General features: G+C 37.9%; 1 protein-coding gene across 5 annotated transcripts in view; it reads left to right on the top strand.

Moving 5' to 3' along the window:
* Positions 1-21,021, top strand: part of LOC109112431 (stromal membrane-associated protein 1-like) — a 102,759-nt gene that overhangs the window by 79,079 nt on the left and 2,659 nt on the right. For 4 of the 5 annotated variants that reach the window (XM_042737019.1, XM_042737020.1, XM_042737018.1 and 1 more), the window contains 3 exons: positions 3,422-3,549; positions 16,865-17,090; positions 17,676-18,010. In XM_042737019.1, the coding sequence (XP_042592953.1) occupies positions 3,422-3,549; positions 16,865-17,090; positions 17,676-18,010 (689 nt within the window). The remainder of the gene's footprint in view (positions 1-3,421; positions 3,550-16,864; positions 17,091-17,675; positions 18,011-21,021) is intronic. The other variant, XM_042737023.1, reaches the window with a different exon arrangement.

Genomic DNA, 21,021 nt, shown 5'->3' with positions numbered 1-21,021 from the left:
AAACACAATTGATGTTATATTACTTTCTGGGAAATGAAAGTTTCTATTTGCTGCCCTGGAGCTTTCCTTTGTCGCTCTGTCTGGTTTTTATCACTCTCTCTCTCTCTCTCTCTCTTATTTGATATTTCAAACTCTCTCAATCTTGATCTGCTACCAAGTTGTCCGTTATGATGAGCGAGAGACACAGAGAGTGGGTTAGAATATATACATTTGCGCAAATGTGTGTGTCCTAGGCAAGGAGGTTAGAGTGTTTAGATGAACGTCTTCAGCTGGGGGGCAGTAGGGGTCAGTGTTGATGAATAGAGGCTGGAGATGATGGTGTTGAGATTGAGACATGCGTCTTATTGATGTGTTTTTGCTCAAGGCCCCAGCATCTCTTCTCACCCTTCCATACCGGCAGCAGTCTCTAGCACTGTGTTCAGACAACCATCATTTTTCTCTCTCTTTTCGTCGATGTGGCTGTTGATTAAAAATTGATCAAATTACTTGCATCACATGCTTGAACAATCAAGTGAATCAAAATGAATCAACAATATATCAATGCATTTGCATTCTGTCTATGTTAAATGTGTGTTTAGTTCTATTCAGAACTGTTTAGATCGTAACGTTTAAAGGTAACTATTCATGACTGCATACTTTTATTCTTGTCTCAAACATATTAAAATTTGATTTGCTTATTGTCATTTTATCATTTATTCTACTTAAACCTTGTCCATCACTTATAGGTGATTGTAATCTCACATTCAAATCTGCCTCCATCCAGTTGAGTCAATGGATAGAAGTTTTTTTTTTTTTCATTTGAAATAAACAATTTCCACCCCAAATGTGGTTTACAACTAATCACAAAATGTGTTTGACCCCATTTACACCTGTGTTTGCTATGAACACTGATAATACCAGATGTAAATGTGGCCTACAGTGCATCTAATCTAATTTAATTGGCATATTTAATGCCATATAATGTAATAGAGGTTTTGCTCATCTGCAGTTTTCCTTCAGATGTTTTGAAAAAGAGAAACATTAAACAGATGTGTTTGAATGTCTGGAAGGATTCAGATCAATGGTTCTCATCTGGTTTCATTTCAGCACCCAGATTTTACATCGGTCAAAAAGTGACAACATAACAGAGTATGTTTTTTTTTTTTTTTGGCAAAAAATATTCATTTAAATGTGTTTGAAGGCAGCATGAAATGAAAATTCACCCTATCTATGTTCTAAATGCGTAGTATTGATCTTATAGTGAATGATTCACTTTTTAATATTTTTTTGGATCTTGTCAGTTTTAATCAAAATGTCATTTTGATCCTTAAGAGAAACAAAAGACTTCTTTCTGGTGACTTATGTCAGACTTCTCCAATCATTTCATCTGCATAAATCCTGCCATGCATTCAAATCTGCCTCGATCCAATCAACGGCAATTGATAGATAGAACCAAGTCTCCACCTTACTTTTTTTCAATAATCAGTTACACTCTAATATATGTTATAATATTGAAGAAAAGTTCTGTCGCTACATTTATAAGTACATTGCAACTTTAACTTTAAAAAAAGTCTTTGTGAATATAGGAATGTCATTCAAACTGTCCATGTTGACATCTGCCTAATTTGGCTGCCTTCCACCAAGTTATACATGAATTTGCACAAGAATAATAAGTTCAATTAGACTATCAGCCCATTTATCCTTTTCATATCTCTGCATTCTTTTTTTTAAATTCTTTCATTTAGCTTCATTTTTCCTTACTATTCGCGAGCCTAACAAAATAGACCCAAAACCCATCACAAAATGAAAACTGCTGATTTAGACAGCATGTAAAGGCGCTCTTAAAGCATATCAGATGTTTGTGCACACATAAAGGCTTTTGAAATAGAGTGTAGTGCTTTCCAGATGCTACGCTCTTTTGCACATCACACTATACGTGGGTTCTCTAATTTCCTCTTCCTATTCTCCTTCCAGTCACACCCCCAGCTCATCAAGCGTCGCATCTCTCCTCTTCCCCACTCCCCTAGCTATTCGCTCCAGTTTTATTACTTTGAGCTCTTTTATTTTCATGGATTTTATCAGTCATAAAGAGATGGCAGCGGCTCCTGACTCCGCGCACTGTAACGTGTGAACACAGGCAGGGCTCTGATGGAGTCTTTGACTTTAATGGAATGAGAGAGTGTGTCTGAGCGGCGGGCCGGCGTCGGAGGCGAGCGGGTGCTTTTTCTCCAGCGTTGGCGGAGGCGTGTGCGGAGTGTGATTAGATTTCCTGCTCTCTTGGATGGAGTCGATATAGGTAGCAGGAAAAGGAAAAGCAAGCTGAGCAGGCGGTGTGGGCTGCTGCCAGATGAACACTCCTTTATTTCTCTCTACAGAGACAAAGACTCATGCTAGCAGGTTTAGCCTGGCAGTGATCATCACTGCTGAGTCAGTGAGTCACAGATGCATCTGAATTGTTATGTAAAGAGTCTGTACGCTGTGTCTCTGACATCTGACTTCATTGGCTCAGAATATATCAATTCAGTGGCCCTGAAAAGTATTTGGACACTGCAAACAAATGAAACTTTCATTTCTTTTCGTAAAACCTGCTGGTCTGCGAAATAGGTGTCCTGGCAGAGTAATCACATAAAATATGGACATTTAGTTTGACAACCGTAGATACTTTGTCTTCATTTTGAACACTATATGTAGTATTTTATCATTTAAGGCAAGACACTATAGGTCAAATGGCACCATTTTTAACAAATACATATCACCATACTTTCACCAGTTGAGTATTCACCGTACATTAAAACAATTATTTTGTATTGCAAGAAATTGAAATTTTATATTTAAATATGCAAATGATGCATTATCTAATTAAATATGCATTGATTTTATGTACATTTTCATAAATGTACAGAATGCAAAACCCTCTGAATAAATCTATATCATTCAGGATATAGATAGGAAAAAATCTTTCTTTGAAAATTTTATGTAAGTGCTACTGAAGTGGAGGTTTCGTGTTTTAGTGCATGAGAAAATTGTTTTGAAAAAACATTCAATATATGTCCTAATTGCAATTTACAGACACAAATCGATAGTGTAATAAAATAAATATGAATGATATTAAATGTGGATAGAATACAAAACATCCACAATACAAAAGTCTGAAAGAAGACATGTTATGGAAGCAAAATAGGCCAAAATGTTTTTTTTTTATTTTTATTTTTTTTTTTTAAGTGTGCTTTTGCAGTGGTCTTCAAAACCGTTGACGCTGTTTTATGTTATGTAAGGCAAAGATATATGTAGATATTTGAGTGTGACTCTAAACACTTTCTGGTCACTTTATTTGTTTAACTTTGGTGTGAAACAAATACAAATCCACAGTGACTATTACTCTATGTAATGCATTTGACACTTTGTCCATGTCTGTAATGACATTTGGCTCCCTCTCGCTCAGATGCACCCACAGCCAGCTCTGCCAGCAGCGGGGCGGGAACAAGCAATGCTGCTCCAATCAGTGACGACTTGGACATCTTTGGACCAATGGTATCCAACCCTCTGCCCTCAAACACCAACACAAACCAGGTACACGAGTCCACTAATGCAAACATCAATAGCCAGTTGTGTGTGTGCACTGTTTTAGGTGGTTTACAGGGACACAAATTTGTATAATGATATGGGTATGACAGAGGTATTACAATGTGAAGGTGGTTTATGAGGACACTGCCTATGTCCCTTAAGGCTTAAAAAACATACTAAATGGTGTTTTTTTTGTTTTGTTTTTTTAATCTAAAAATGCAGAGTTTTCTATAAGGGATATGTTTAGGTGTAGGGCGATAGAAAATACAGTTTGTACAGTATAAAAACCATTACGCCTATGTAGAGTCCCCGTAAACCACTAATACCAGTGTGTGTGTGTGTGTGTGTGTGTGTGTGTGTTCGTAACTCAAAATACCTGCTCTATCCTGTAGTCTCAGAGCTGGGTAGTTGACAAGCATTGACAGACTGTGTACTGCGGTGTGACTTGCTATATATGTTTTTTCTGTCATATTATAGATATTATGCTTTCGTTCAAAGGCTTGAGGTCAGAAAGATTTTTTGAAGGAAATTAATTTCTTTGTTGAGCAAGTATGCATTAAATTGATCAAAACTGACAGGTTTCCATTTCAAATAATTGCTGTTTTTTATACTTTCTATTCATTAAAGATTCTTTGGCGGAAAAAAGTATTACAGTTTCCACAAAAATATTAAGCACACAACCTTTTTAATAAGAAGAACATAGATGATAATAATAAATATTTCCTAAGCATCAAATCAGCATATTAGAACTTCTGAAGGATCATATGGTACTAAAGACTGGAGTAATGATTGCTGAAAATTCAGCTTTGCCATCACAGGAATAAATAATTTCATATATTTTTAAAACATATATATTTGTGTTTTATATATTCATATTTATTTTAACACAATATCATGATCTTCAGTCATGAAGTCAATGTCAGTGCTATGTCAGCAACGCACAAACCACCTGAACTCTTTTGGTACATTTAGTAATTTGTCATGGCATGTGGTAGTTAACGCTAAGCAGACCTTCATAGACCAGTGCGCCTCATTTGTAAAGGATTGGACGTACGAGTTAAACAAGAAGCTTTATTTTTCTTAGGTCACAAAACATGTCTGTTCCTGCCTGCCCTCATTCAGTTTGAAATCAACTGACTAAGAGAGACAAAGAAAAGGTCAAACCCAATTGTTTTAATTTCCTCTGCAAACAACATGATTACATTTTGCCTGTCTAGTTGCGGCTGACAGAATTGATTTGCAGGGTCTCCCTGGCCAAAGGATGCAGCATGAATAATGAGGGTTATTAGCATTTATTACGGCCCTTCACTAAGGAGAGTGAAGAGGAGATATGTTTAATAATGTCAAGAGAAGAGGAATAAAAACAGAATCATGTTAAGAGGAGACAGAGAAGTTTGGCAAAAACACAATGTATCTTCAAGATTTATTTTTGTTGGCTGATATTGTGCATTTAATTGTACATCTGCATTTTCCTTATTTTTACATTTGAATGACTTTTGCCATCATCTAATGCTCACTTAAAGTTCATTTATACACATGATTTATAATAATTCAGTAACACTGTTTAATGTAGTCTTCAGCAGATCTCAGAATGAATATTCATTGTTTATATGCCTAAATTCAACAGTTCATTTTAGTGTTCAATTTTTCAAATATTTTGATAAAATTATCTTGCACTTTAGTATTGGACATTTATCGATTACCCGGTATGTTTTTTCATATTGTATTAATTATCAATATAAATATTATAAACACAAAATAATTATATAACACAATAATATAACATAAATATTCAGCCTATACGGGACATTTTATTTGGTGAAGGGCTATAAGTGACCTAGATACTGTATAGATGGTCATTGGGCTAAAAAGCGTTGATAACCACTGATTTACACTCTTTCAGCCAATCAGGATGCTGGAGGATCTCAGCATGAATAGCAATTTGTCTTTGTGGAAGCTCGTCTTCACCTCTGGGATCCACTCTCACTAACCCCACACTGTCTCTCCTTTCACCTTTTCTCCCTCGATAGACCTTAGTCAGGGTAGTGCCATATGTAATTTTTGACAGGAATGAAAACGAGGCTGTGAGGGGCATAAGTGCAGTGTGTTCGAAAGATCTTACTGTTGTTTAACAACATACCGATTGTTTAGCTGACGAAACATCTTTCTGAAAGTATTTTCAGTAGACAAAAACTCTATAAAACAGTTTCGGAAGTTGTGAGTTTTGAAAACATTATACAATGCATGTCTTTGTAAAGTCTATTCTTCATACCCTCATTTTTCAATACGGCGTCTACCCTGACTAAGGTCCATTCCCATTCTTCTTTCACACACGTTTTGACCATCATTCTCAGAATGGCTTGAGCAGGATTCTCTTTTTGATCTCGGAAGCCTGAACCTGTGCTGAAGCCAGAAAAGTCGCTTGACAAAAAGCTTTTTCCTTCCTTGAATCAATGTTTTATTGAGAGGTGTGTAGAGCCGCTGGACTGACTTGGACTTCTCGAATAATTGATGTCCTCCTACTCTGCTCTGGCCAAGTTGAAATCAGCCCTCCCTACACAATGTACATTTGTATATGCATTCTGCATTCTCATGGGATGTTAATAAAGGATAAAGAGGAGCTAAAGATAGATCACTTGAGAATAGTAAGCGAATGCTCAGGGCTTTACAAAGCATTCAGTCTCAACACCATGCTGTCAGTCTCTGCTCTTATTCTCCAGATGAATCGAGCGGCGGTGGGTGTCTGATGAGGGAGGATGGCAGCATTATGGTTGATTCTCATTTGTTGTGTTTTTTAGAGTCTTTGTGTGGAAGATGTGTCTGAAAGAGCCGCACATTGGCTCTTTAAAGGATTTGGAGGCTTTCCGCATATCTGAAGATGCGTCACTTATTGGAATTGGATTGCTTATGTATGTAAATGAGGATTTGTTTTTCTCCAAACAGTGATTTTTGGAAGCAGGAGTGCCTGCAGGAAGTGCACAGAGAAGCCTGACCTTGCCTCCATTTTAAAATGATAGAAATGAACTTGGACTAAAATGAAAACTGAAAATAAAAAAATAAGTTAAAGAGAAAGATGAGAGCATGAGAGACAGTTGGGCGTCTTTGATGAGAAACCGCCAGGCTTCCGTATTCTCCATTCCTTCAGTCTGACTCCAGCCGGTGCATGTTAAACTGTCCTCACACTTCCTCTTTTCACATCTCATCTACAGCCAGCTTTTATATCAGCCCCTGAGACTTACACACGCAGTCTCCTCTGCAGGACTGCACCCTCCCTGCAGCTTCTATATGATTGCACAACTGCTAGCCATGATGCTCGGTTAGCAGCCAATCCCTCCCCATTATTGACATCCTGACCAGCCTGTTTCTCTCCAGCTCTCTAATCAAGCTGTCTGCACACATAAGGGCTGTGAGATTATCATCATCAACATTTCATGAGCGTTGTGGAGGCAGAACATCTCTGCTCATTTGAATCATGATCATTCGCATATTAGACACATGATGTTTATCACTGTTGTGGGTTTGTCAATTAAGAAGTTGGTTGCACATTACAATACAGTTCCATTAGTTAACATTAGTTAATGCATTAACTGGATTAACAATAAGTAGTACATTTGTTACACTGTTTAATAATCTTTTTTTAATGCTAGTTAATAAAAACAGTATATTTTATTTTAATAATGTCTTCCAGATTGTCATTGATTAATAAAGGGTTTAGGAGTATTTTTAGCCAATAACTCATACTAAAAGAGCTGGTTTTAAGATTGAATAAACCAAACCAAACAAAAGCAAAAAAAAAAAAAGCAATGGCTTTAAATGCTAAAAGTGGATTCAGGCATCACACCATAATAATGTAAAACAAGACAAATTTAATATTCATTTTGACATATGCTAAGGATTTAAGAGTGTTATTTAAATTATTATCGTTTTTAAAGATTAATTTTAAATAAGTGTTAGATGAAAGAATATGTGATCTAAATGTAAAACTAGGTTAATGAGCAAAAACAATTACATAACCAATATCAGCCTGTACCAATAAAAGATAAAAAAAAAACATACTAAACCGAAAAATAAAAAAAGCTTCAATTAGGAGGATTTATTCAAAACAATTTTCACTCAGAATTAACAGATAAACCTGAGAAAAAGTATTAAGCAGAAAGACTGAAATAGTATTTTTTTATTTTTGTAAAACAAATTTATTTACAGCTTAAAAAAAAAAATCTGTTTTTATGGTGTTTATGACATTAACTTATATGGTACCAATATATCTCATGCCCCTACCGTGACATGATTTGACCCAAAAATCACACATCTCTCCACTTCCATATCTTGCAGATGATCCTCTTAGCATTTAGCTGCTTATTATCCTCTTAAAATGAGGATTCTGATGTATTACAGGGTTGTTGGAATTCTCTAAACCTCTTCCTCCTCTTACATTGATGCAGTCTACCAGACTAGGTCATGTAATAGCAGAAAGGTTTGCTTTACTTAAGTAATTTTGCTTGGTACCATCTGTCAGCTGTTTTCCTGCAATAGTCTCGCCCCAGAATCTGCAGCACACAGGATGTATAGTGTGCTGACTCACTAATGAATCATTCAGCTCTTTAAGAGCCATATCTCATCAAAACCCACCGTCGGCCCTTTAAGAGCACAACTATTGATCTGTCCGTGTTCTTTGAGCTTTGTGGGCCCTCACGCTCAACATATGGGCATGCCATGCACCACACATTCAGCGCTGCATGGGTGCAGCACAGTGGAAAACCACATTGAGCCTGTAAGAGTGCATATGGGTACATACGCTGTATCTACACACATTAGAGCTGCAGTGTAGGCAGTCTCAGTGTTTCATGTGAGTGTTTTAATCACAGATGGTTTCTCAGTAGGACTTATGCCTAATGAAAGCTGAGCTAGTTCAGTGTGTACACCTCTACAAAGAGAAAAGGCTGTGTGGTGGCCGGTATACTGCAGGGCGACTGCTTTATCCAGGTTTTTAATTCAGACTTTGCTGCTGAACAATGTTTTCACTTTGTTGTATGGTTTTGTAACAGCAAAGTCTTTTTGAGACTAAGAGTGTATTCATACCTGTCTTGTTTTGGTGAGATTTGAATCGAACTCAAGTTTGTTTCCCCCTTTGGTGCGGAACTTTTGGGCAGGTGTGAATACAGCAGTCGCACTCGGGTGCGGACCAAACAACCGTACCGAGACCCGGCTGAAGAGGAGGTCTCGGTCCAGTTCTAAACGAACTCTGGTATGGTTGAATGGATAAACCAATGAATGGATGACCTCAAGCACACGTGTGGTTTTGTTTACAGTTTTGTGCAAAAAGGATCGTGTGAAAGCGAACCGCACTAAACAAACAAACAAAAAAAAACATTGTATTTAGTCCGGACAAAAGCAAGTGAACTAGCATACTTTTCTGGTGTGAATACGCCCAAAGATAAAAACCATATACGGTTATAGAAAATAATAGTATGCAGGATATTAGGCTCAAACTGCAGGCAAAAGTGGGCCAAATCCATTTTTGTTTTTGTTTTTTAACTCAAATTTGACATGAAACCGTTTTTTTTTTTGTGGTACTAAATCAGATAGAGGTCAGATGTTTTGCAATGTGACCTCAGTCTGAACAGTCATATTAAAATTAATTTTTCTTTTATGTAACTATAGACTGACATTCATCACAATTTTGCGCTGACAGGAGGCACTACAAAGATTTTAAATACTAGTTCTAATACTTGTAAGACAGCTGTGACGGTAGTCAGTGGAGGGATGTTAACCTGATATTTATAATGCGGTGTGTTTTGGAAATTCTACTCTTGGGGCTTTATTTATTTTAATTTTTTTGTTTAATTTTTCTTCCCATCTAGTGCATTTTTGGAAAAATGCTGGTGCTTGGGGCTTTATTAAATTCATTTATTTGTTTTATATTATTTCATGCAGTGTGTTTTAGAAATTCTGCTCTTTGGGCTTTATTCATTTTTATTTTGTTTAATTTTATTCAGTGTTTTTTTGGAAATTCTGCTTTTCAGGTTAGTCAGAGTTGTACATTTTGCATTGCCATTCTCATTGCCAGTGTTGTATTTTAATGTCTGCTGTCTGGGAAGTGACTCACTGGCAGACGTATCATCTGAGTTGAGGGCTTATGATGATGATAATACGTTATTGTCAGACAAGTCTGAAATTTTTCTCCCATAACAGTATCCATGTTTATAACATTCATCACCAACAAATACATTTAAATTACACAGTACAAAAACATCACACATTATACATTACACTTACAGTGCATAAGTCTTACAATACATCCTACATTATGCATACTATATTCTTAAGACTAAGACATCTTACATTACATAAACTATACGTTTAATACTACACCCTACACTCAACAGCACCTTCACCTCTTATACTCTTGATTTTTGATTAAGTGTCTTATTCAACTCAAGGATAGCCTGATGCACAAATGAATGCTTCAGCCTCACTCTGTTGAAACTTGGGACTCTGTAACTCCGATTTGACAGCTAAAGCTACTATATTATTAGCTAGCCTTAACAAGTTGTTATAATATGCTAAATCATATAGCTCCTTAAGAGGCTAACCAGCAATCCTTGAACAGATTTTTATGTGATTAAATAATTTTATTTTTAACTTAACCGATAGACTCTTGTACCATATAGAGTTGCAATATTGCAGTATACTCATAATCACAGACATAAAAAATAGCAAAAGAATCTTTCTTCTCACTCCGAAAGGCCTAAAACGATGAAGAAAGTTAATTCTCTGCTTTACTTTTTTACAGAGAGTATCAATATGATCCTTCCAAGACAGCATATCATTCACCATCACTCCTAAATACTTGTACATTTTAACCTGTCTGATTTTTTCATTATGAGCAACAACAGGTGATGTACAACCATCAAATCTGGACCCAATTATGATTTCTTCAGTTTTACTCATATTAATAACAAGATCATTATTCTCACACCATTCTACCAATTTTGTCACACCCTGTTGATGTAGCACAGGACTCTCTGAAGCATTCAACATGGATATTAAAACAGTGTCGTCAGAATACTTTAAAATATATTGATTTGTCATGTCAGCTCGACAATCGTCTGTATATAAAGTAAAAAGTATAGCAGAACTGACACATCCCTGGGGTACTTCAACATTTGTTATAATAGCAGATGACAATGTTTTATTCACTTTAACTCTTTGAACAGTTGTCCCAAAAATCCAAATAAAGAGTACACTTCTCCCAGCCTTCATCTTTCTGGTTTTAAAAGACTCCAACAAAACATTTAATAACCATTAATAGACATCAGACGAGACAATCCGCAAAAATGGTGTACTTAAACGCAGTGCGCCGCTGAGGCCCTAGGCTATTACTGCCACTGGTGGCAGAATGTGTGTGTGTTTGTGTATGGAGTGTTACGGTATTCTGTGATCCAAAGGCTTCTGTTTCCACTCTTGTTTTGTCCCGTGTTTGTCCATGTAGTTAGTCTAATCACTATGTACTTGTATATGCCTCCATCCTCTGCATCTCATTAAAACAACACACCCACGTCTGCAGGGGTACACGGAGGTCTAAAGTACCATTAGCATGGAGAATTTTTTTTCAGCCAGATGGCTTAGTTGCGTCATCATCTAGAAGGTACTAATGGGGCCATTCTAACCAGCATCCCTTGGTCCCATGCCTGCCCTATTCATGAAACCTTTAGAAACCATCATATGATACTATCCCAAGGTCGTAGACAACATTACAGATACAGACAAGTGCATAAATCGTTGGTTCTTATGAAGGACTGCCCTGAGGAACTGCAGATTAACTCATTTCATGCTTCAGCCCCACACAATGCGAATTCACACGTTACCAGCTCTACCTTAAAGCCAAACATCTAATCCTTAAAGGAAACATCCAATCCATTCGCACGTCTCAGGAAAAGGTGAGGCCGTCGCTCGTGACCACATGCAAATTGTTGGGATATTTAAAGAACACTTATGCATATTTTAGGATTCAGGGACAGTAAAGCATCAAGTGTATTAATTTTTCTCTTTACCAGACGGCGTAAGCTGGCCTTAATTGGTCTTGCTTTTTTCACATTTATAGTGTGTGAATGTATGCGTTCTCTTACTTTTCCAGGACAGCTCATTTTCTTAAAAGTATTCTAGAGGCAGAACGTCCTTGGTTATGCAAGCATGGCATCGGATGTTACGACTAGGGTCAGAATGCCATCATGTTTTATTCTCAGGTCTGTCAGGGGAAAATGTAGCTGAATTATTATTAAGATGGAAGGAATGAATTTTCTTTTGATGAATGCTTCTTTTTGTAGCTGTCAATTTATCAACTTATGAGTTATATTAATAAATGTGATTTAATTTCATGTTAAATTAATGCATTAAAATGTTTAATACATTGGCAGCCATTTTTCACAGATACGACCATGAAAATAACATCCATTTTCCGTAGAATCGCAGGAAACACTTAAACACTGAAATGGTAAATTAGTGCTGTAGTGGCCTTTAATACTTAAGGTATTTTTGGTCATGTGTGGAGAAGAAAGTGAAATCATGCTGCGTATACAGTATGTGGGAATGTGATCTGCACTTAATGGCACTACGACTGAAGTCTAGACCAGCAGAGTATTGATCACAGCCGAAGTGAGGCAGTGGATACATTGCAGAAGGCTGACTGGAAGCATATAGGTCAGAGTGCTAATGCAGACTCAGATTTGTTCATCTTCTTTCTGTAACCACTGCTAAGTAACACAGTTAACTGATCCCAGAGCAGCACCGCAGGGACACACTTCTTCAGAAAGTCTGCTGGACCAGTGCAGGTCATGAACGCAATACCACAAAAGCATCTCTGCAGCCTGGGGCTGATGGGATGGTTGTTTGTAAGGAAATTCACAGTTTGTTTAAGGCATATAAGGCAACTACTTTCATACCTACATGATTTATTATGAGTAACCTGTCTTTTTTACTTAATCTGATATTTAGATTTTTTAACAGTTTGCAAATAGTTTATGTATTTGTTTATTGTCCCCCTTCATATTGTTGATTGTGTAGCTGTGTATTCCCCAGATGGCCTTGTGTCTTATCCGCTCTTTCGCTGACTGATCCTCAGACTCTGAGCTGCAGTGGGACCTTGGCAGGGTGGTACTGCCAGACTCTGCTCTGGCACATACCCAGCATGCACCCACTGCTGCGAAAAACCGCCTTCACCAAATCCAACCTAACACATTTGTGATTTTGGGGCACTTCTGTTCTTTTGTTTTTTCTCTTCTTTTTTTTTTGTGCTTGGGTTTTTCTGGTTTCCCAGGCAGAAGGGGGCTTTGGGGGAAACTGGATTAGCCCAGCCCACAGCACCACCAGAGTGCTAATTATCTGTGTGGGGCTGCTAATCAGACAAAGCCTACTCTGTTGCACATAGAATCTCTCTCTCTCTCTCTCTCTCTCTCTCTCTGTGGGTATGGGGGAGTGAGTGAATTGTGTTTGGGGGTGGGTAAATCTAGAATATGCATGGTGCTCCGTGAATGTCACAGTGAAATACACATACTGTGTGTTTGTATGGCGCGTGTGTGTTTCTGTGCTAATGTGGGGGTGGGAAAGATCAAATATTCATGGGTTTGGTGCCACACTGATTGTGGTGAATGAGAAGGAGAGAGATTATTATGAGAGTTCGTCCAAAATTGCATACTTTCAAATTAAATACTATATTTCATATTAAAAAGTACTTCATAGATAGATAGATTATTATACATTATTATTATTATGCATCTTTCGGTTTGTCTTTCTATCTATTCAGCCATTGATCTGTCTATACTTCCATCAGTCTGTCCATCTGTCTGTGTATCTATCTATCTATCTATCTATCTATCTATCTATCTATCTATCTATTGATCTAGCTATCTATCCATCTAGCTGACATTCTATTTGTGGTTCCTTGTTGTTCATTCTATCTGTCTGTCATTCTGTCTTTTTTTTGTTCTATCTGTAGTTCTGTCTGTTGTTCTGTCTGTCTTATCTATCATTCTGTTCATCGATCTTTCGTTCTCTCCGTCCATTTGGTACATCATTCTATCTCTCCATCTTTGAACTATAGATGTGTACATGAGCACACAAAAGGTTTCTCTCCCTCTCATTCATGGAGCATAGAGAAAAATATCTGTTCCTGTTCCTGAATTATGGAGTGTAGGTGTCCTGGCTTCCCCCTCCTCATCTATTTTCAATTCTAATAGCATTTCCTGTGTCCCTCTGCGGACTCCCGTATGGATCCCTTCAAATGTCACTCATATTACAAATAGAGAAAAGGGCTTATGTCATCTCTTTTTCATAATGTGGCTCCCTCCTGCCAAGTAAGTATGTTCTTGATAGTTGCTGGGGTCTTGAGACTAGCTGTCAAGAGTTTGTGTGATTTCTTTGTTCCTCGCTTCTTTTCTCTCGTGCATATCAAAGGCTGAACCCATTATAGGCTGTAGCACACAGTTGTGTTAGCATCAGCCTTCACAGGTTAATCATCCGAGGGGTTTGTGTATCAGATCTGCGAGGCGGTGTTTGGCTTATCGCGCCGCAGTGCTGTTCACCCGTGTTCAGCTCGGCTCGCTTCTTATCAGATGCGCGACTGCCGCTGCAGCAGCTGGAGGTGTTACTTCTGCATACCTAAGCGCAGAGCTGCATATCATCGGCCCATCTAAATGGGAAGAGAGCGTCCACATGTGTCCCTGCCAACCTCCACCCCGTCCTCCCAACCCTGCCTTTTAGTCTCTGATTACTGTGGAACATTTCCGTTCCTGGAGCTTCAGGGCACTGATGGATAGACAGCGGGAGAGTGGAGACGGTCTTTGAATCACGCTCTTTTCGTTTAGTTTTATTTATGAGCTCATGTCACGCACGCACTTCAGCAGTGAACTTCAGAGAATGGCCTGTTCAATATCTGCCATCTGAGTAAGCATGTTTGCCACTTAATGATACTAGAGTGGGAAGATTTTTGAGGGTAAAATCGATTGATACATGTATCTATTTGTTTTCGTTTGATTTGAATTCAAATGATGTGGCACATTCTCCCCTCTGTTTTCACTTCCTCTCTCTGCTTTTCTGTTTCTCTCTCTATAGAGGGTGAAACGCTATAATTAGCTCTAGTACTTTCTTTCCTTTGTTAACTTGTTTCTTGTTAAAATATAAAGTTTGAGTCAAAATTGCTTCTACTTTGTCATAGCCATGAGCATAATTTGCTATCTGCTATTCTAGTCAGAATCAGATGGTGTTACAGTATATTTAAATAATGTACAATAATACCGATATTTATTTAATTGTATTTGTGACCCTGCACCACAAAACCAGTCATAAGAGTAAATTATTTGAAACTGAGATTTACACATCATATGAAAGCTGAATAAATAAGCTTTCCATTGATGTATATGGTTTGTTTGGACAACGTTTGGTTGAGCAACAACTATTTGAAAATCTGAAATCTAAGGGTGCAAAAATATTACAATACAATCTAAATATTGAGAAAATTGCTGTTATTGTTGTTGTAATTATTTTGTTATTAGTTATTATTATTAATAATAAAATGTGGTTTTTTTATATTTTTGGGGGGAAATTTACAAAATATCTTCATGGAACATGATCTTTACCTAATATTCTAATGACTTTTGGCATAAAAGGAAAATGGATCATTTTGACCCATACAATGTTTTGTTGGCTATTGCTACAAATATACCCATCTTACTTATGACTAGCGTTGTGGTCCAGGGTCAAATTTATATATTGTATTTTTATTGAATGTATTAAAATGTATTATTATCAGTGTTGAAGTTTTTCTGCTTAATGAACTTGTTGAAACCATGACACGTTTCAGGTTTCTTTAATGGAAAATGCATTTATTTGAATTAAAAAATCTTTTGTATCATAAACATAATTTTTGGTCAATATAATGCATCCCTTCTGAATACAAGTATACATTTCTTTAAAAAAAAAAAAACTTTGACCTTAAGCTTTTAAATGAAGGGCATTTACAAAAAAAAAATAGTGTATATTTTTATATATATTTTCTGTAGCTGTAACTTGCTCACTTTATCACTAGCTTATAAATACCCTCAAAGCTAGAGGACAAAGACAATAGGTTTCATGAGGTCAACTTGGCATGGTTAATATGTACTATAGTTGAATCATGGTGTGCTGCCAGCGTATAGTCCTGCTTACAGTATAATGGTGTGATGTCCTCCTGATTCTTGTTCACGGATAGACCGGAGCCTGTGCCAAACCTCAGCAAGACTCACCCAGGTCTTGCACATCACTGAACATGACCTTGGGCCACTGTTCAGTTTCTTCAGCCAGGTGCCACCAGAGTCAGAAAGTTACTTGTCACCATGCTGACTTTCCTGGAAATATGAACTATGATTTAGGCCTAGAACTTTCCCTCAATTTCGTATTGACAGACTTGCTTCTCCAAGGGTAACCATGGCATCAGCCGTACCATCTGCAGCTTTGTGGCTGCTAGTCTAGCGTCACATGACTGTAATTGAGTAAAAGGATGCAGGTGCTTTGACTGAACACAAACGGCCTCTTACTGATTGTCTTCTTCATCTTCTGTTATTTGTGTGCGCTGTAAGTTTGTGTAAATGGTGAATTGTATCTCCTCTTCCTGAGCTATTCATTCATCGCAGCTGCAGTCTAATTAATGTCATTTCTCTGCATGAAGATGATGAAGCCTTTCTTTTATCTGTGTATGTGTGTGTTTGTCTTCTCTCATCTGAGTTTATCCAGGATTGATATTTTTAACCAGCTTTGATTTGAAAGATTTCCCCACACAAATTTCGCTACAGGTTTGAGTGTGCAACGCAGCACATCTACATGACTCAAAATATTTGTTGTTATAACCGCACATTTACTTGTACTGTGGCAGCAACATGGTCCAGTTTTGATCCAGTTAAAACTAACCTAAACCTAAAGCCATATCTAATATTTTATCTGTTTAAATAATTGATTTTAGAGTTTGCTGTTTTATTTTTAACTTTAGACAAAACAGTATATCATTTAACATGAACGTGATTATAATGACTTTTTGTTTTTTCTGTTAGTGTTATTTCCGTTATGAATGTTTCGGAGCTTTATCTGGTGGATTTGGCACAAGTTTCCTACCATTTAGACTGGAAGCTCTGACCTCATTTGGCTCATGATTTTAGGCCCACAGATATATCCATGTGTGTCTGTGATTGCTAATGAGTTTTATTGATATGTGAGGGAGTTATTGAGTGAAGCTGTATAAGCCGGTATTGAGAGTGTCTATGGCTTGAAGTCAACCATCTCCTCTGCTCTGCAGGTCAGTTCCAGTAAGGCAGCTGGTAGTGCTCAGGCCAGCTCCGCCGGAGGGGCAGTGGCAGGTGCTACGGGCACAGGAAGTGCTGCTCCAGCACAGGGAGATCTGGACCTGTTCAGTGAAACCAGCGGGAGCAGCAAAGCAGAGGACTCAGCCAAGAAACCTCTCTCCAAGGACTCTATTCTCTCCTTGTATGGCTCCAGCACCGTCCCACAACAGCCTGCACAAGGTACATCCATCCCCCAGAGTCCCACTTTCTTATTCCTCAGAGACTGAGCGATCTGAGCGAGAGAATGCAGATCTATAAATGGCGCTATGCATCCAGAGTCCATTTCTAATGGTGCTTTGGGAGTGTGTGTGTGTGTGTGTTTGAGTGAAAGAGAAAGCAAGCTAGGTTCTTGAGAAGTCCTGTTTTAATGGGGGTATCAATAATTCAAGCACTGCGTGTCTCAGCACTCTGATACTGCTGAACGTGGTTTAAAGCTGCCTGCTTTGCCTGCCCTACTCTTCAAAGAGGACATTTCCCAAAACCTCTGATGCTCCAAATGAAGGCACTGCCAATTCTTCACCATCAGGACGTGTTAGATGCCCCCTTTCATCCTGCACACCTCTTCTGTCTCAAAGATCCATTTCCTCTGAGCTCGAGGCGAGGAACTGCACACATTAGAACAGATATTGATCGTTCTCTGCCGTCTGTGATGTTTGTGTGTCAGTGTCCTCTGGTCTGCTTCTGTTTTTGTCTCTTTGAACATATTGAACATGTCGTTGTGTGTAAATTTTTCTTATTTGTGTATCTTTGTGTGTGCTCCCACAGCGACTGCGATGTTCATGGGCCCATCTCAAATGCAGTTCCCTGCGCAGCCTCAGGGGAACTTCCAGGCCTTCCCCGGGATGGGAGGAGCCATGCCGCCCACTACCATGATGGGGGCCGTCATGGGACAGGGTGGCGCTATGATGGGCCAGAATACAGGCATGATGGTTGGCATGACTATGCCTAACGGTTTCATGGGAAACGCACAGCCAGGAGTAATGGGCTTGGCCCCAGGCATGATGGGACCTCAGGGCATGGTGGGACCTCAGGGCATGGTGCCCCCTCAAAACATGTATGCCATGCAGCCAGGTCAACAAGGACAGTGGAACATGGCACAGGTACGTCATATTTGGATTTGTGACTTGTAATGGTGCTGTAACCAGTTTGCCACATATAAAATGTTCCTTTAGTCACTGAAATAAGTCTCTTATGAAATCACACACATCTCTGTGACAGCTGTAGGCCTGTGAACGATATAAAGTGAACTGTAAAAGCATCCCATGCTATTTAAAGTCTATGAAAGTAGTGTTTTGGTATATTTAGTTTGCTGAAATGCCTTTGAAGAGTGGGATTTTGGAGTTATTACATTATATTATACTATACTACTTTATTCAGCAAGGAGGGCATTAAATCGATTAAAAATGACAGTAAAGACATTTGTAATGTTAAAAAAATCTGTTTTCATTAAATTATTATTTTTCTTTATTCAGGGAAGAATATATATATATATATATATTATATATATATATATATATATATATATATATATATATATATATATATATATATATATAAAGATATCTTTCTGACTCCAAATTGTTGAATGGTCATGTATATTCTTAATAAATTTAGCAGTGCATAGGAAGTGCACTTAGAAACGAACTCACATCTCACAAATATATAAAAATATAAAATTACATTTAAATTGTATTATAAAGACAGGGCGATCAGGATGAATTAAATTTAAGATTATACTGTTCTCTAGTGATATTTACCTTATGAAACTAGAGTAAAGATATTGTATTTTTATGGTGGATTGGTAAATCGGTCCTAGTTAGCTCTTAGAATGCAGATAACACCTAAACTAATCAACCATCTAGATTCAATCACATTGGATAAATTGGAGTCTGCGGCCTAAATAAATGTTAGGTACATTGCGAGAAGGAATTCTGACAGCTACAAGAACCCATTGTGGAGCAGGCAATCAGGGAGCTGGCAAATGAATGATTAAAGTAATAATATCATGGCATAAATTATGTTTTAGGTGGAAAAAAGTGAACCTGAACAAATGTCATAATTACTTGCTGTTGATGATGGTACACTTAAGTCCCAAACCAGAGGTCAAGAGCTTCAGGTTAGGTTCATAATGTTCCTCTGGGGAATGTATTTTTAACCAACCCTCCGGAATCTGCCATGAGTCATAGATATAAAAGTAGACGTTCATCATCGGTGCAGCGTGCTGGCTGCAGTGGATCAGCATCGGCTTTTTATAGAGAGAACATCTATATCTGAAGCTATTACCATTCATCATATCCGATTCCAACAATGCTGCATCTGGTATCCACAAAGCTTTTCTTTTATTCAGATCAGATCTTTTCGAAACCATTTCAGGTGGAAAGCGAGCGGTCTCTCTCTGTCACTCTCAGCGTATAATCAGAGATTCATAATAAGGGTTTTTAAAATCCTCATCTAATCTGCTGTCACCTCCCATCTGCATGTGGCTCGTTAAAGATGAGTGCTCAGTGACTCCGACCTCTCAACTTCTATCATCTCCCTGCCTCGCCCCTGCCTCCCGTGGCCTGTGACCCCCTGCGTATGAGGCGCAGAGCAGAGGGAGTCCGTGATTTCGGCCTCTGGGAGGTTAATTACACATCATAAATCAATACAGAATGCTTTACACTCACAAGGCCTTAATTAAAATCCCTCCCCACAATGCAAGCGTGTGCACACGTCCTGAGTTATAGGCCTTCAGCAGCACATTTGTATTTTGAGAGACCGGCTGAGGAAAGAAATGTGGAGTGAGAGTAATTTTGCTGTGCGGTTCCTGGGAGTGTTTTTTTTTTTTTTTTTTCGAGATGGATCTGACTTGAGATGTTTTTCTTCGTTACCCACCACATTCACTCCCCTGAATAGCTGAGTACTGTTCTTGGAGTATTTACAAACAAACACACTCTCACGGCACACTTATTTCTCCATGCGTAGGCAGTATTGTGTTGAGGAGGAAGCAGGTGTAATTATGAGATTGGCCAAATTTGTCCTGCTGTGCATTTGAGCACAAAATGAAGGCAAGGTCCACGGCGGATCCTCCTGAGGATTTTAGAAAGCAATTTTTTTTTACATTTTTCCCTCTGACTGTCTCGCTCTAGTCATACACTTCATGGCCTAAAGTGGTTTAGTCACCTTGTGAGACATCAGAGCACTCCAGGAGTTCACGGTGATGGATAACCTCCCTCACTGCCTCAGGATGGGGTTTAGTGCTCTGGAATTGAACGCAAATAGAAGGCCAATGATATGTGCCTGGATTGTGTATGTTATGGGTAAAGTCAAGTGCTACTCCTTCCTAATATTTAAATTGGCCGTTTTTCTTTTCTTTTGTAGCATATCAATATTTATTCCCATCAGGCCACTTATTTACACTGCCGTTCATAATTTTGGGGTCAGTTAAATGTATATATTGAAAACTCCCCAAAACATTTCTACGCTCATTAGGGCTGCATTTATTTGATTAAAAATATAGTAAAAACATCGTATTTTGAAATATTGTTAAAATTAGAAATCTATCTGTTTTAATATATTTTAAAATGTAATTTACTCCTGTTTTGGCAAAGCTGAATTTTCAGCAGTCATTACTCCAGTTTTCAGCATCACATTATCCTTCAGAAATCATTCTAATGTGCTGATTCGGTGCTCAAGAAACACTTATTATTATCAACAGTTGTGGTGATTAATATTTTGTGAATTTTTTTTTTTTTTTTCAGGATTCTTTTGAACAGAAAGTTCAAAAGAACAGCATTTATTTGAAATAGCAATCTTTTGTAACATCAAATGCCTTTACTATCACTTTTGATCAGTTTAATGCATTGTTGCTGAATGAAAAAGTATAATTTTTTTTTTATAATTTCCATATTTTGGAATGGTTGTGTAGTTGGTCTAAAAACAGTCGTCATTAAAATTTTTCATGACAATTTTACACATTTATTAAGCAAGCAGTATTGTATAAAGTCTTTTATATGTAAATGAGGCTAGCCTGTGCGTACTGGCACGCTTCACTCTGGTGAATAGTGAATAAGCAGTTATGTAAACGTTAACATAACCTTGTTATAAACATTATGTAAACACCAACCATCTA

The sequence above is a fragment of the Cyprinus carpio genome, chromosome B13, assembly GCF_018340385.1.
Source record: "Cyprinus carpio isolate SPL01 chromosome B13, ASM1834038v1, whole genome shotgun sequence".
NCBI classification, from domain to species: domain Eukaryota; kingdom Metazoa; phylum Chordata; class Actinopteri; order Cypriniformes; family Cyprinidae; genus Cyprinus; species Cyprinus carpio.
Note: the sequence above shows the minus strand (reverse complement) of the source record. Positions and strands in the feature narration are given on the sequence as shown.